This window comes from Rhinolophus sinicus, chromosome 17 (genome assembly GCF_057876585.1).
Source record: "Rhinolophus sinicus isolate RSI-liver-muscle chromosome 17, RSI-T2T, whole genome shotgun sequence".
NCBI lineage: Eukaryota > Metazoa > Chordata > Mammalia > Chiroptera > Rhinolophidae > Rhinolophus > Rhinolophus sinicus.
The window spans coordinates 138,070,324-138,082,500 of record NC_142517.1 but is presented as its reverse complement, the minus strand read 5'-3'; the positions used below and the strand labels follow the sequence as shown (position 1 = coordinate 138,082,500).

The following is a 12,177-nucleotide window of genomic DNA, read 5'->3' as shown; positions in this document are numbered from 1 at the left end:
TGCATCCTCTGTTTTAGTTTAGAACATCACCTTAGTGGGTGGTCACGATCTTTCCTTGTATCCAGGCCCTACCTTCTTGACACCACATTTGATGTTGGCTAAATGCCCAAGTACCAAACTTTTGTTTTTGTTGAGTGTGAATGAAATAGGGAATGCAACAATCAGCAAAGCAAAAGGCATACGATCAGTGAGATTGTAACAGTCCAGTACATTATGGCTACATTCCTTGCTAGTTAAGTCACTATGGTAAAATCCTTGGCAGGATTTTTTTCAATAGTTTATTCATGATGTTCATTATTATGAGTTGTAAAGAGTATGAGAATTTCATTTTTAAAATGTCTTATGGAATGTATCACTTTCTTAGATCTTGTAGACATGCTGTGGAAACCATAACATAAAATATGAGTTACTTACAATAACTAATTTTAATCCCATCTGCTAAGTATGACAACATTAGCATTTCCACTTAATTAAAAACACCCTTAAAGCAGCAATGTTTTAATCACTCCATTTTATTTACTCTCCTCCGGTGTCACTTATAATTGTAACTTTTTATTTTTTAATAATGAGGGATTTTTTTTCTCCTTGCATCACACAAAAAAGTGCTGTCGATAATTAGCAGTCTTCTGTTATTAGTAGACTCAGGTGTCACAACTGTGTCTCATCCTCATTACAGTAAAAAATTTCACCTATCAGATTCATTATTGCTAGATAATGCGACTGAGAGCCTTTGCAGGCCCTCCAGAAAAGTAATTCAGCCAAGCAAAATTATCAGCTAATTATATTTAGAATCAAAAGCCCAACAACTATTTGCAGATAAATTGTATGAATTGAAGTGAATAGATCTGAATATTAAGATTCATAGATTTAGCAGATGATTTGTTAATTGGAATAAAAAGGTCATTTGCTAGTCATTTTAACAATAGATCAATTGGAACCCTATTTATTATTTAACTGGTAGTGCATAAGAATTGAAATGATGAATAATTGTATTATTGTCAAGTGATGATAGTTTTTTTCAAAATAAAAAATATGAGAAACTTATGAGAATGAATTTTATAAATTTCCTTTAAAATATGGCCTGTATAATGTATTTTAAAACATAGTCCTTATATAAATAATGTACATAGTACGGTTTGGTATTTTAACAAGTCAGAATTATAACCATAAGTAGTGGTTGTTTTGTGATGAATTAGAAATACATCTACAAATAAGATAATTTACAAATAAAAGTTGAAATCCAGATTTGTAAATTATTTCTTCCTAAATCAAATAATGCCATTCCTATCTCACTGTATTTTAATTAGCAGAGTTTTTTTTGGAAATGGCCTGGTACATGCTCATGCGATGACTCAAAATGTAACTTGGCCTGCAATTTTCTTTCGGGGAACAGAACACTGTAGTTCAAATCCATTATTAAAAAGCAGATAACATGTGCACTTTCTGAAATGCCTGTGACTTCACTCTTTTGATTTTATGTAATTATAAGAGAATGTTCATATGTATTTGCTTTTCGACTGGCACTGCATTTTAAAACTGAGTGTCTTCAGATAAAGTGCATATTTTCTCTTGGTTCATAAAGAATATCACTGGTTTATGTGTTCAAAACTTTTGTGAATGTTTTATAATGCGGTCACAGTGCAGTTTATAGCTGTGCTTACGACAAGAATTTCTATGCGTACCCTACGTATATAGAGGAAAAAAATATTAGGTATCAGTGTGGATTTTGAAGCTAGTAATTGTTAACTAGATCCTGTGCCTTTCCCCTGTGTTATCTTGTGACTTCTATCAGTTCTCAAGCAAAACTTTGAACTCAGTATTTTTCCAAACTTTGCAACTCAGAGTAAGTAATTTTTACTGCAACTAATTTCAGTTAACATAATAAAATAGGGAACACATCACCCACTTAAAAACAGCTTAAATTGCATGTACTTTGTCACTGTAAATAAACAAGGTAAACATTGACATAACTTCACATTATTCTTGGGTTGAAAAAATCTGCAGTTCAAAATAAAATTCCGCCTTTGGTCAACATTTTGGATGCAATTCAAAGTTTCTCATAAAATAAACATATTTTAAAGAGTGCTTTGAATTTCCCTGCATAATTCCTAGCCAACAGAAATTATAGTGGTATCTTTAAGGTTTATTATATGTCAGATCAATAGCCATTATGCAGGGTTGACACAACCACTGAGAGACAGTACCTTCCTTCTGCTTAACCCTTACTACTGTGACTCGAAGAAAAACTTCCCATAGGTGGTCCTTTGAGGAAAGCCTCTCACAAAGTGAAACTTTCTGGTTTCTTTGTTTAATAATAAAAATATTCTTTTCTGATAAAAAAGAAAGAAGAACTGGATTTCTGGTCAAGAAAACAAAATGTTCATTAAGGTCGTCTTCATGAGAGTTTTTCAATACAAGGGGGGATAGTTTTACATTCTACATAGTAACAAGCTGTTTTGAAGCCGGAGCTAAAAAATGAAAATGCCCCATCACAACAGATTGTAAATTTTTTTCTGATGCTTTTAAAAGTGCCTCGATCATTTCTACGGCTACAGTATTAAAGTTAAGTATTTGCTATTTTATTTAAACATTTTGAAAAAAAATAAATGAACATTCTGGGGCTTTGCAGCATTATTAAGAAAAGCTGTCCATACTTTTCCATGTTGTTACATGTGTTTATCTGCTGATTATAAAATGTGTTAAACAGTATTTTAAAAACAACAAAAAAAAAAAATGCAGAGCTGCGCTTTGATTAATTCAGTGAACAAAACATATGCTGTTGGTTCTGTTCTATGAAATGCATATATGATCAATAAAACCTTTTAAAAGAGCAACTTTGGCTTTTAGACTCATACTGCCGACCATGTTTTTCATCCCTGTTAACTCTGGGCTCATACTGTTAAGTTAGACAAACAAAACCACGCACTGGCTATGATAGTAACGTCTTTTTAATATATCTTATCCTCTTTCTAAAATTTCTCTAGGTTGGAAGCTGTGTATTGTGGTTGTTACCCACTTTGTCCCAAAGATTTGGTGTATCCTGAAATATTTCCAGGTAGCTGCTTTCATGTACTTTCGTCTTTGTTGAGATTTAATACATGATTCATGCTAAATTAGAAAGTTTGAAAATAAACTTAGGCAGGAGCAATTGTTTATTTGGCAAGTCAACATGTTAGTGTTAAGGGAAATTTTATGTGTTTTAATACATTAGAGTAAGCTTATATTTACCATCTGTTCTTTTAAGATAACAAAAAAGCAAGTTTTCAAATAGCGTTCTTCATTGTTAGCATACACGTCCCATAATGATGGATTTTTATAAGCAGGTCAGTGTTGCTGCAATTGCTTACAGATTTTTTTAAAAATGATATACACAAAGAAAAATCAAGGACTGAAAGTCACACCAAATTATTTAAACAATTGACTAGTTAATAATATGCAACTGTTGTGCAGGGTACATACGGCTGTAGTACCAGTTATTTGGAAAAAAAAAAAATCTCATCACTAAATATATCACATATGCATTGTGTTACATTAGAATAATGTATTTTAATCACCCAAAGGAGATGTCTAAACAGCACAACTACACAGTCTTATTTAGCATTAAACATCCTTGTGAGCTGAGGTAACCTTATAAAATCATGCTTAAATAATGTAAAACATGAGGCGGCACAGAGCAATATGCATTTTTAATTAGTAAAGTGACTAATATCGAGTGTGTGCTTTGAGGTTTTTGTTTCATTAAAAATGTATCTGTTTTTCCTGCAGCTGAATATCTGTATTCTACACCTGAACAGCTTTCAAAAAGGCTCCAGAATTTCTGCAAGAGACCAGATATTGTAAGGAAACATCTCTATAAGGTAGTTATTGAGAAGAGATTTATGCGGTATAAATGCCATATTGAAGTTACAAAAGAAAAAAAAAATCTTAAAAAAATAAACATTTAATTAACATACTAATGTTTAAAGGAAACATGCTAGGGAGGGATATTAGTTGTTACACTAACAAGGATTAATTAAACTGGATGCCAGTTGTATTAACCTAGGTCTTATGAAATACGTGCACTTAATGCATGTACATGTTTTTTTTTTAATTTATTGTTTTCTAAGATGACTGTCCTTTACATGTAGCCCCAAGAGGCTTATAGAAATGAACCTGGATTAATGTAACTCATTAGTTTAAAAGGAAGTAAAGGAAAGATTCTACAATTACACTAATGAGGATAAGCCTTTCTTCCCATCGTAATGAAATCTTCAGTCCTCAAAAATTCAGGTGAATGACATTAGTGAAGTTTGGTGTTCATTTTTTAACTACTTTAAAGATGATTTTCAAGAATCAAATGTTTCCCCTGCCCAGTTTAATAAAATGACGTAAAAATCTTCACTTTGATTTGAATCAGACTGTCAGGCTTCTCCTCTCTGAATAGCAAAGGCAAAAGGAACATAAGTTTAAATAGCAGCATCATTCAGTCCCCTCATTCATTATCTCTTTTCCCTTGTTTGAATCAAGAATTTTACAGTGTTGAAATAAGAACACAAAGAGTCCCTACTAAATGTCTAAGTAATTGAACTGGGATAAATCTGCTTTATGACTTTTGAAGGTGGCTCTAGGCCATGAGTAATATACCTTTTTATATTCTTTGAATGTAGCATCTTCATTTTACATAAATTCAGTATAGTTTACAATCTAGCAGTTTTATAATCCAGCATATTTTAATTTTCTTATGTTAATGTATAACCTCCCTTCATGAAATACAGTTTGCCTCCTTGTTTCTCTCCTTCCCCTTTTCATGGCCTAAAATACATATTTACATAGTGATACATCAAAACATGACTTTGTTTCTGCAGGAAACAGTTAAACTTCAAGAAAAAGGGAGAGAACCAAAAATGCAATTTAACACCCAATTTCAAGCTCATTATCTTTCATTGTCTATTAACTTGGCAATGGTTCAGAAGGTAGCTCATAATAGTTTAAAATGCTGACTGAACAGTTCCAGGCGTCAGTGTTACTCCTTGAGTCAATACGATGGTATCGTATTCATAGCTTCACAGAGAAAACAGTCTTCCAAGGTTTACGTCCAGATTTCCTAATTTTTAAAGTTCACTAGTGGTCTTGTTTGTATAAAACAAAAAAAAATTGTCATTTCTCATGTGACAGACTATCAAAATGTGCAGATTATGAGAATTGAAGAAATATAATAAGCATTAATACAAGTGGATTCATTTTCTATATATGACACAAAGCTATTTTCAGTGAGTTTACTATCAAATTATTGATTTTTTTGCCTTTGGGTGAATTTTTGGTGAAGTTGTTTTCCAGTTTTATTGAGATATAATTGACATACAGCACTATTTAAGGTGTATAGCATAATGATTTGATGTACACATATTGTGAAATGATTACCAACCACCCATCATATATATATATATATATATATATATATATATATATATATATGTATGTATATGTATATATATACATCAAAAGTATATATACATGTATATATATATATACATCATATGTGTGTGTATATATATATATATATATATATATATATATATATACATCAAAAGAGAAAAAACAAATGTTTTTTCCTTGTGATGAGAATGGTGAAGTACTGATAATCGTATTTCCACCATCGGAATTTATCCATTTTAAATTTTCCTTCAAGTTAGGCCTTACTAACCCTGTTATTTTGCTTCAGCAAAATTCTAACCATTTCAAAAGTTACTGCAACAAGTTGTCTTTAGTTACAAAAGAAAACAGGTCTCCAAATAAAATATTTTGATATAGCTGCAGCCGTAACATAGCTGTAATTATTTATTTTATAAACAACTTCTGGAAAAACTGAAAGAGTGTCAGCTCAGTGGTATGCTGTCAATATACCAAATTATTCCTCAGACAGCTTAAAAGATAACCTACACCTTAAATGTTATTTTATGTTACTATTTTTTCCAGATATTTTAGTCTGTACATCCTAAAATGCTCCAACTCAAAGTTTTATAAATTAGCATTTTATGCATGATCATTTATAAGAATTTATATGTATAGTTTATTTTTATGTCTTTATTTACCATGGATTTTTTTCTTATAAATCTATTACACATTTTAATATATGTCCTCTTCATATATCTTGATGATATTATATCTAAAAGTTAATCTCAAAAATTAATAAATTAGTCCAAGAATTATAAGTAATTAAGAGCTTAAAGGAGCTGTCAGGAAAAACTGGTAAAAAATGACAGGAAGAACCACATATTTAATTTGGTTGTTGTAATAGGATTTAAAACCAAAAGAATACCTTCTAAAACTTTTAATTAAGATATAATAAGTTAAAATATTTTTCACCTTATGATTTATAAATATACACATTTTCAGGTAACATTTGCCTTCACCAAATACTAGAGGATTATTTCCCCCAAGGCAGCTTTTTATCTAGTTTTCTTATGGAATGGAAGAGTCTTTTGTGTGTACTGTAAAGAGAATGTTGAGGGTTTTTTGTGTGTTTTTTTTTAGATTTATTCCATTGGACAGTGCTGTTTTGCTTTCCTAAAACATATGCTTCTAAGATCTAAGAGGATAGAATGTCACTGAATTTTTTAATTTGCTCCTTTTACATTTTTACACCTTACTCTTTTTGTGTGTTAAAAGTTTACATTTTTAAATCATCTCAGCTGCTTATCATATAGAGTTCACTTTAGGATAGGATTTTTCATATGGATTCACACTTAGAAATTTAATGACTAGAATAAGGCTACTAACGCTTGGCTTTCTTCTCACATAAGGCATTATACTTTCAATATGAGTGAGAGTTTGGGGGCTATAACTTGAAGCAGGATTTGAAACAGAATGCTAGTAACTGAAAAGCAGAAACAGAATTTGATACTTTTTTCCTTAACGTGACTCTTTCTACTACAGAACACGGTGCCCATGACTTCTTACCTGAAATGTTTCAGACTTGAAATGTTTAAATTCCTGGCATGCATACAAGTCTCTCTCTCTCTTTCTCTCTCTCTCTCTCTCTCTCTCTCTCTCTCTCTCTCTCTCTCTCTCTCTCTCTCTCACACACACACACACACACACACACATTTTCTTAAGATCTTTAGAGAAATCCAATGCATAAACAAATTAAATGTTTTGTAATTCTTTTAAAAATCGAAAATTATTATTTTTTTTAATTTTAAAAATCTAAAACCATTTTTTTTTTTTAAAGTTCATGTCCTGGTTTAGTCACAGACTGCAGCTTTCTTGTACTTTCAGGACATTTCCTTTTCTAGGTCAATTAGACACATTGGCCACATCCTTGTCACATAGATAAACTAGGAGCTCTCTATACAACTGCCAAACCTTGCTTGACCACAGGATTCTAGAAGTAATCATAAAATAATTATCCAAGGATTGACTTCTTGTACTAACAATCATTCTTCCTTTTACAACCCAAGCAAGTCTAATGCCATGAAGTTGTATATTTTTTTGCCATATTTTTACTGTGTGACATTACTTTCTGAATATTCCCAACAATTATTTGAGATCAATACTTTATGCTTTTAGAGAACCTTTGATCATTATATTTTAAAATGCTTTTGAAAAAATGTATGGGCATTCACTTGTTACCAGTATTGAAAATAGCATGAATACAAATGGGGCAGTGTCTAAAGTAGGTACTGCCCAGATTAGCGTCTATTCTGTTTTCGTTCCTGTCCTATTTCTCATTACTTTTATTGACAAATAGAGCAATACTCTGTGTGAAAAAAAGAGAGATCCTTCTTTCTTGGGCTTGACAAAAGTGACCTGTAGTTTTCCTAAGAATTTTCAAATGATAGCTGCTGATTTTTATTTTATCTTCCTCTTTAAGTTCTTTTACCATTCTAGAAACCTTTGTAACCTGCTGTTATTAGGAGATGAACTTTCAGATTTCTGCCTCCAAGTGATTTCAAACAATGATTAAGCTTATAATTCAGATGCCGTGCCCAGAAAAGCCATTTGTGGTTGTCTTAATTATATCAGGCCCTATCTACCCGACCCACAGCCAAGCCACTTTAAGTTTCCTTAAAGAGACTGCTCACTTGATAGTTGCCTTTTAATTTGAGCTTATACTCTAGATGTGAAAAAATTGTTGCTCACTAGTATTAACACTTCTCCAAAGCCATTACTTTTTCCTTAAAAATGAAAACTTAAAAGCTTGTGACATTTTCAGACCTTCTAAAGTCAACCGCACCAGCACAATTTAAGGCAAATTCTTTGTGTCAATCTCCCTCCCTTCTCCCTACCCTTCCCTTTCTCCTTCTTCACTTCCTTCCTTGATTTTATTTGGCTTGGTTTTCCTTTGATTGGTCTAAGTAAAATAAAAGTAAAAAACCTTTAGCACAATAGATATACGTTAGGTGAGTAAGATCACTCAGAGATTTTTGGCTTCTCATGCTTCTCCACTGCTCATTTGCAGCCTGGCTCTAGGTACACTTCTTACCTTCTATATGATTCATCTGTAAACTTGGAAGAATTTTTTTTTTCTTAATTCTTAATAGCGTTTTCCCCCTAAAGTTCTGGTATCATGAAATCATGAATATAAACCTGTTAGTAAACTTGAAGCACTTTGTAAATGCCATGTAATTGTAATGGCATTTCTCTTGTGCTTCCCCACTTAAAAGTAAAATTCACATTAGCAAAAACATGTATTAAAAGTGTTGTGTATCTTGTGTTTATAAAAGTTAAAAGTTGGATGATAAACTTCTAATAGCTGCCATCCATAACGTAAACCAGGAAATATGTGCAGCAGAATGTACCCACTTGCAAAAAAAAGAACAAAACAAAACAAAACAAAAAAAAAACAGGAGCTTTCCCCTATGGTTGGAAATAGTTATAGTTTAAACCAATCGGAAACTGGGATTTCCTGAGGTTATAAAACTTGAGAACCATTTACTTGATGGCTTTTGGAAATCCAGTTGATGTAAGTTAATGCAAATTTTCAATATGAATTTTCAGCATGGTTTAGTCTTTCAGTCATTAATGCTTTCTCTTCTCTCTCTGCCCCTTACAGGGTGAAATGACTCCTTTTTCCTGGGCAGCCCTACATGGGAAATTCAGGTCTCTGCTTACAACAGAACCTAGGGAAGATTTGTGACAGATGGGGCTAAGTCACAAACTTGCAGCCTAAGGCAGAATCTGTAGAACTTTCCAGAGTGTGCCCATATTTACCTGATCAGAGAGAAAAGAAAATCTGCAGAGGAAGCTGAGCCTGGCTGCTTGTCATAGCTGACACAGAGCCATCTGCCACAAACCTGTGGCGGCTTCAGATCTCCAATCCCTGCCACCACCCCAACTCAAATTAAATACAGATTCCTAGAGACGTTATGATGGTTACACATGTCCTCGGCATCACATGGAGGAGACTGTTCAAAAAAAATATGTGGCCTGTTGTATAACCGCACTCATGTATCCCATATGTGGTGCCACATTGAATTTCCGGTTGAATCCGTTTTTATCCTTTGTACTGGATGACATGGTGCCTGAATTCTTTCTTTTCGCCGACACGATGGCAGCCAAACTGCAGCTTCAAACGCTCGCACTTGGCTGGATTTCTACCTAGGTTGCCAGGTTATCATCGGAGCCTTCTTGTGTCCTCAAAGGGCCACAGGGTCTGAAAGGGGGATCAGAACGCTATGGGACTAATTGGGCAGCCATCACAGAATTGTTTATGGCAAAGGGCTGCTTGAGCACTTTTCTTTTAGCAAATTAATGACTCTGGCACAGGGGTTTGTAAGTGAAGGTATTAATAAGGAGCCTGGCAGGTATTCCCATGATTCACAGAGTTACATTTGCATTTAATTTATCTTAAAGAAAGTTGCAAGATAAACAGCTGTAATTCGAACAAACACGGGAAATACAATGAGTGCAGTCACCTTGCCCATAAAATGAACACTGAGGTACTTATTTTAATTTTTTTTTCGTGGGTTAAAATAGAGAAATCAAAATATCTTAACAAAACCAGTAATTTTGACATAAATACTCGTTGAATATATTTGGATCCAGCTACACGTATAATATTTTCAAAATAAATCACTATGATTCCAATTGTTAAGCTGCTGTATTTGTTGATATAAAGATGTTTTGAACGGCTAGACTGTAAAATATATCTTTAATAAAGTGCCCTCTGCCATTTGTAATTAACATCTCTCATTTACGTGTAAGTGTGTATGTACAGCTAGCTGTGTGTTTCTCACTGAACACTTTCCTTGTGTCAAGAGACAGCGGATACAATTGTTTCTTTTCCGGATGAACAAGGATCTGTTTTGCAAATGTTTGTAAGATATTATGACATTTCCAAGATTTTCTTTGCATTCTGGAAAGCAGGAGGTAAACATTTGTAGTCATTAAGGTAAAGTCTGTTGATAAACCATCTTCTGTTTACTGACAGGTAAATTGTAACTTTACTAGCTTTTGAAATGAGTTACTTCTATACACTATAGCTTGAGGATCAGCCAAGAAGAGGAGGGTAGACTAGGGCTGTCTGTGGTCTAACAGGCATCCTATGTAAAGCAGGCAATGGATTGGAAGTCCAGTAGGGCCCATTGACAGGGAGTAAAAGCATAAGCAGGTAATAGATCAAGGTCAGGGAGCCAGATAGAGCCCTCAGCGCAGAGACACTTGCAGATCAAAGAAAGCAGGAATTCGGGGTCTGGGAATGAGGCCTGGGAATTTAAAAGCCGAGAGTAGGAAGCAGAAACAAGCTCCATCTTTGCATAGATAGTCCTCTCCCTAACTAGTGTGAAATCTGTAATGTATGATGATACATCACAGCCCAGGCTTTGAGTCCTAGCTTGTGGGAAGTCAGTAAACAAATAACCTCCTCACCCACAAACCAAGATGCTCAGGGATTATTTTGGAAGTCCCTTCCAATCGAAGACTGTGGAACTTGGAATCTGTCAGGTGTGCTCCTTCTAAGTGCAAAAGTAAAGATATAACTATGCATCAGAGATTTTTAGATACTTCTCCAGAACAGTGTTTATCATCTAAGGAGATGCACTAGACCAGTAAGGTTTCTTCAGTCACAAAGGTGCTATGTCATAGATGACATCTTCTCAAATTATTATAATCTCACAGCCAAGAACCGGTGCTTGGTTTACTATGTTTTTCTGTCCTGAAAATAATGGGCTCACATTTTGTGATGGCAAGATATTGTATGCACAATCACTATCCATATATATTTTCCCATTAATTGATGGAGGGAAAAAAAATTACCTTTCAGAGAGTACATCCAAACATTTAAATATTTTCCTGATTTGGGCAAATATAATATTGAAAGTTGCCTGGCTATGGAGTTTTTTCTATATCGGTAAACTCAAATTTTCTCTTTAGCTGTGGCCAGCATTTCTTCCTCAATACAAATTTACATTCAAGTTTTCACTTCTTAAAACTATGCAGTCAGATTTTGTATTAGTGTAAATAAGCAATAAAACAAGTTCATAAATGTGTAATTCGTAACAGTTGAAAAGACAACTGTACCTCTGTGTGTGTGTGTGTGTGTGTGTGTGTGTGTGTGTGTGTCTGTGCGTGTGTGCACACGCACAGGTACTTCCCAACACCCATGTGATGGAATGAAGTGCTATTAAGTTAACCCTTGTTTTGTTGAAGCCACAGAATAATTGAGACCACAGTTTGACTCTTTAATTTTTGTTTTCCTTACTCTCACTAAAGAGATTTAAAAGTTTTTGTTTTGAATAGTTATTGAAAATGTTGGTCTTTTTTTTTTACATTCAGTTCTGTTCATTTTATTCTTGTAAATTAAATTGTTACACTAATTTTAATTTTAAATATCTTTAAAAGTCATTATCAAAACCTTGACACCATGTCCATGATTCTTGCCCTGGATTTACTTGGTCTAGGTAATATTTCTGACTAGGTGTTTCTATAATAAATAACAGGGCACCTAGTTCTTAACCTACACATTGTACCATGTTGATCAGGAATAAGTCAAGAGACCTTTCTCAAAATGCTCCTGTTTTAATAAGCAATGTTCAAATACAGTTAAGTTTAAATGCCCTGTTTTCACTCTCAGTTCTTCAAACATGCCACATAAAGATGGCAGCAGATTCAATAAGTCAATGGAAACTCAGCCATAGAGGGCTGCACAGATTCATTTCAACACCTTGAAATGCACCTGGAAGCAAAGATTGCATTTTA

At 33.6% G+C, this 12,177-nt stretch overlaps 1 protein-coding gene across 11 annotated transcripts in view; it reads left to right on the top strand.

Annotated features, from left to right (window-relative positions):
• QTMAN (queuosine-tRNA mannosyltransferase) overlaps nt 1-11,564 on the top strand; it is a 363,467-nt gene extending 351,903 nt beyond the window's left edge. For all 11 annotated transcript variants that reach the window (XM_074335850.2, XM_074335875.2, XM_074335844.2 and 8 more), the window contains 3 exons: nt 2,985-3,055; nt 3,766-3,857; nt 9,035-11,564. In XM_074335850.2, the coding sequence (XP_074191951.1) occupies nt 2,985-3,055; nt 3,766-3,857; nt 9,035-9,118 (247 nt within the window). In that variant the 3' untranslated portion in view covers nt 9,119-11,564. The remainder of the gene's footprint in view (nt 1-2,984; nt 3,056-3,765; nt 3,858-9,034) is intronic.
• Nucleotides 11,565-12,177: the final 613 nt, after the last annotated feature.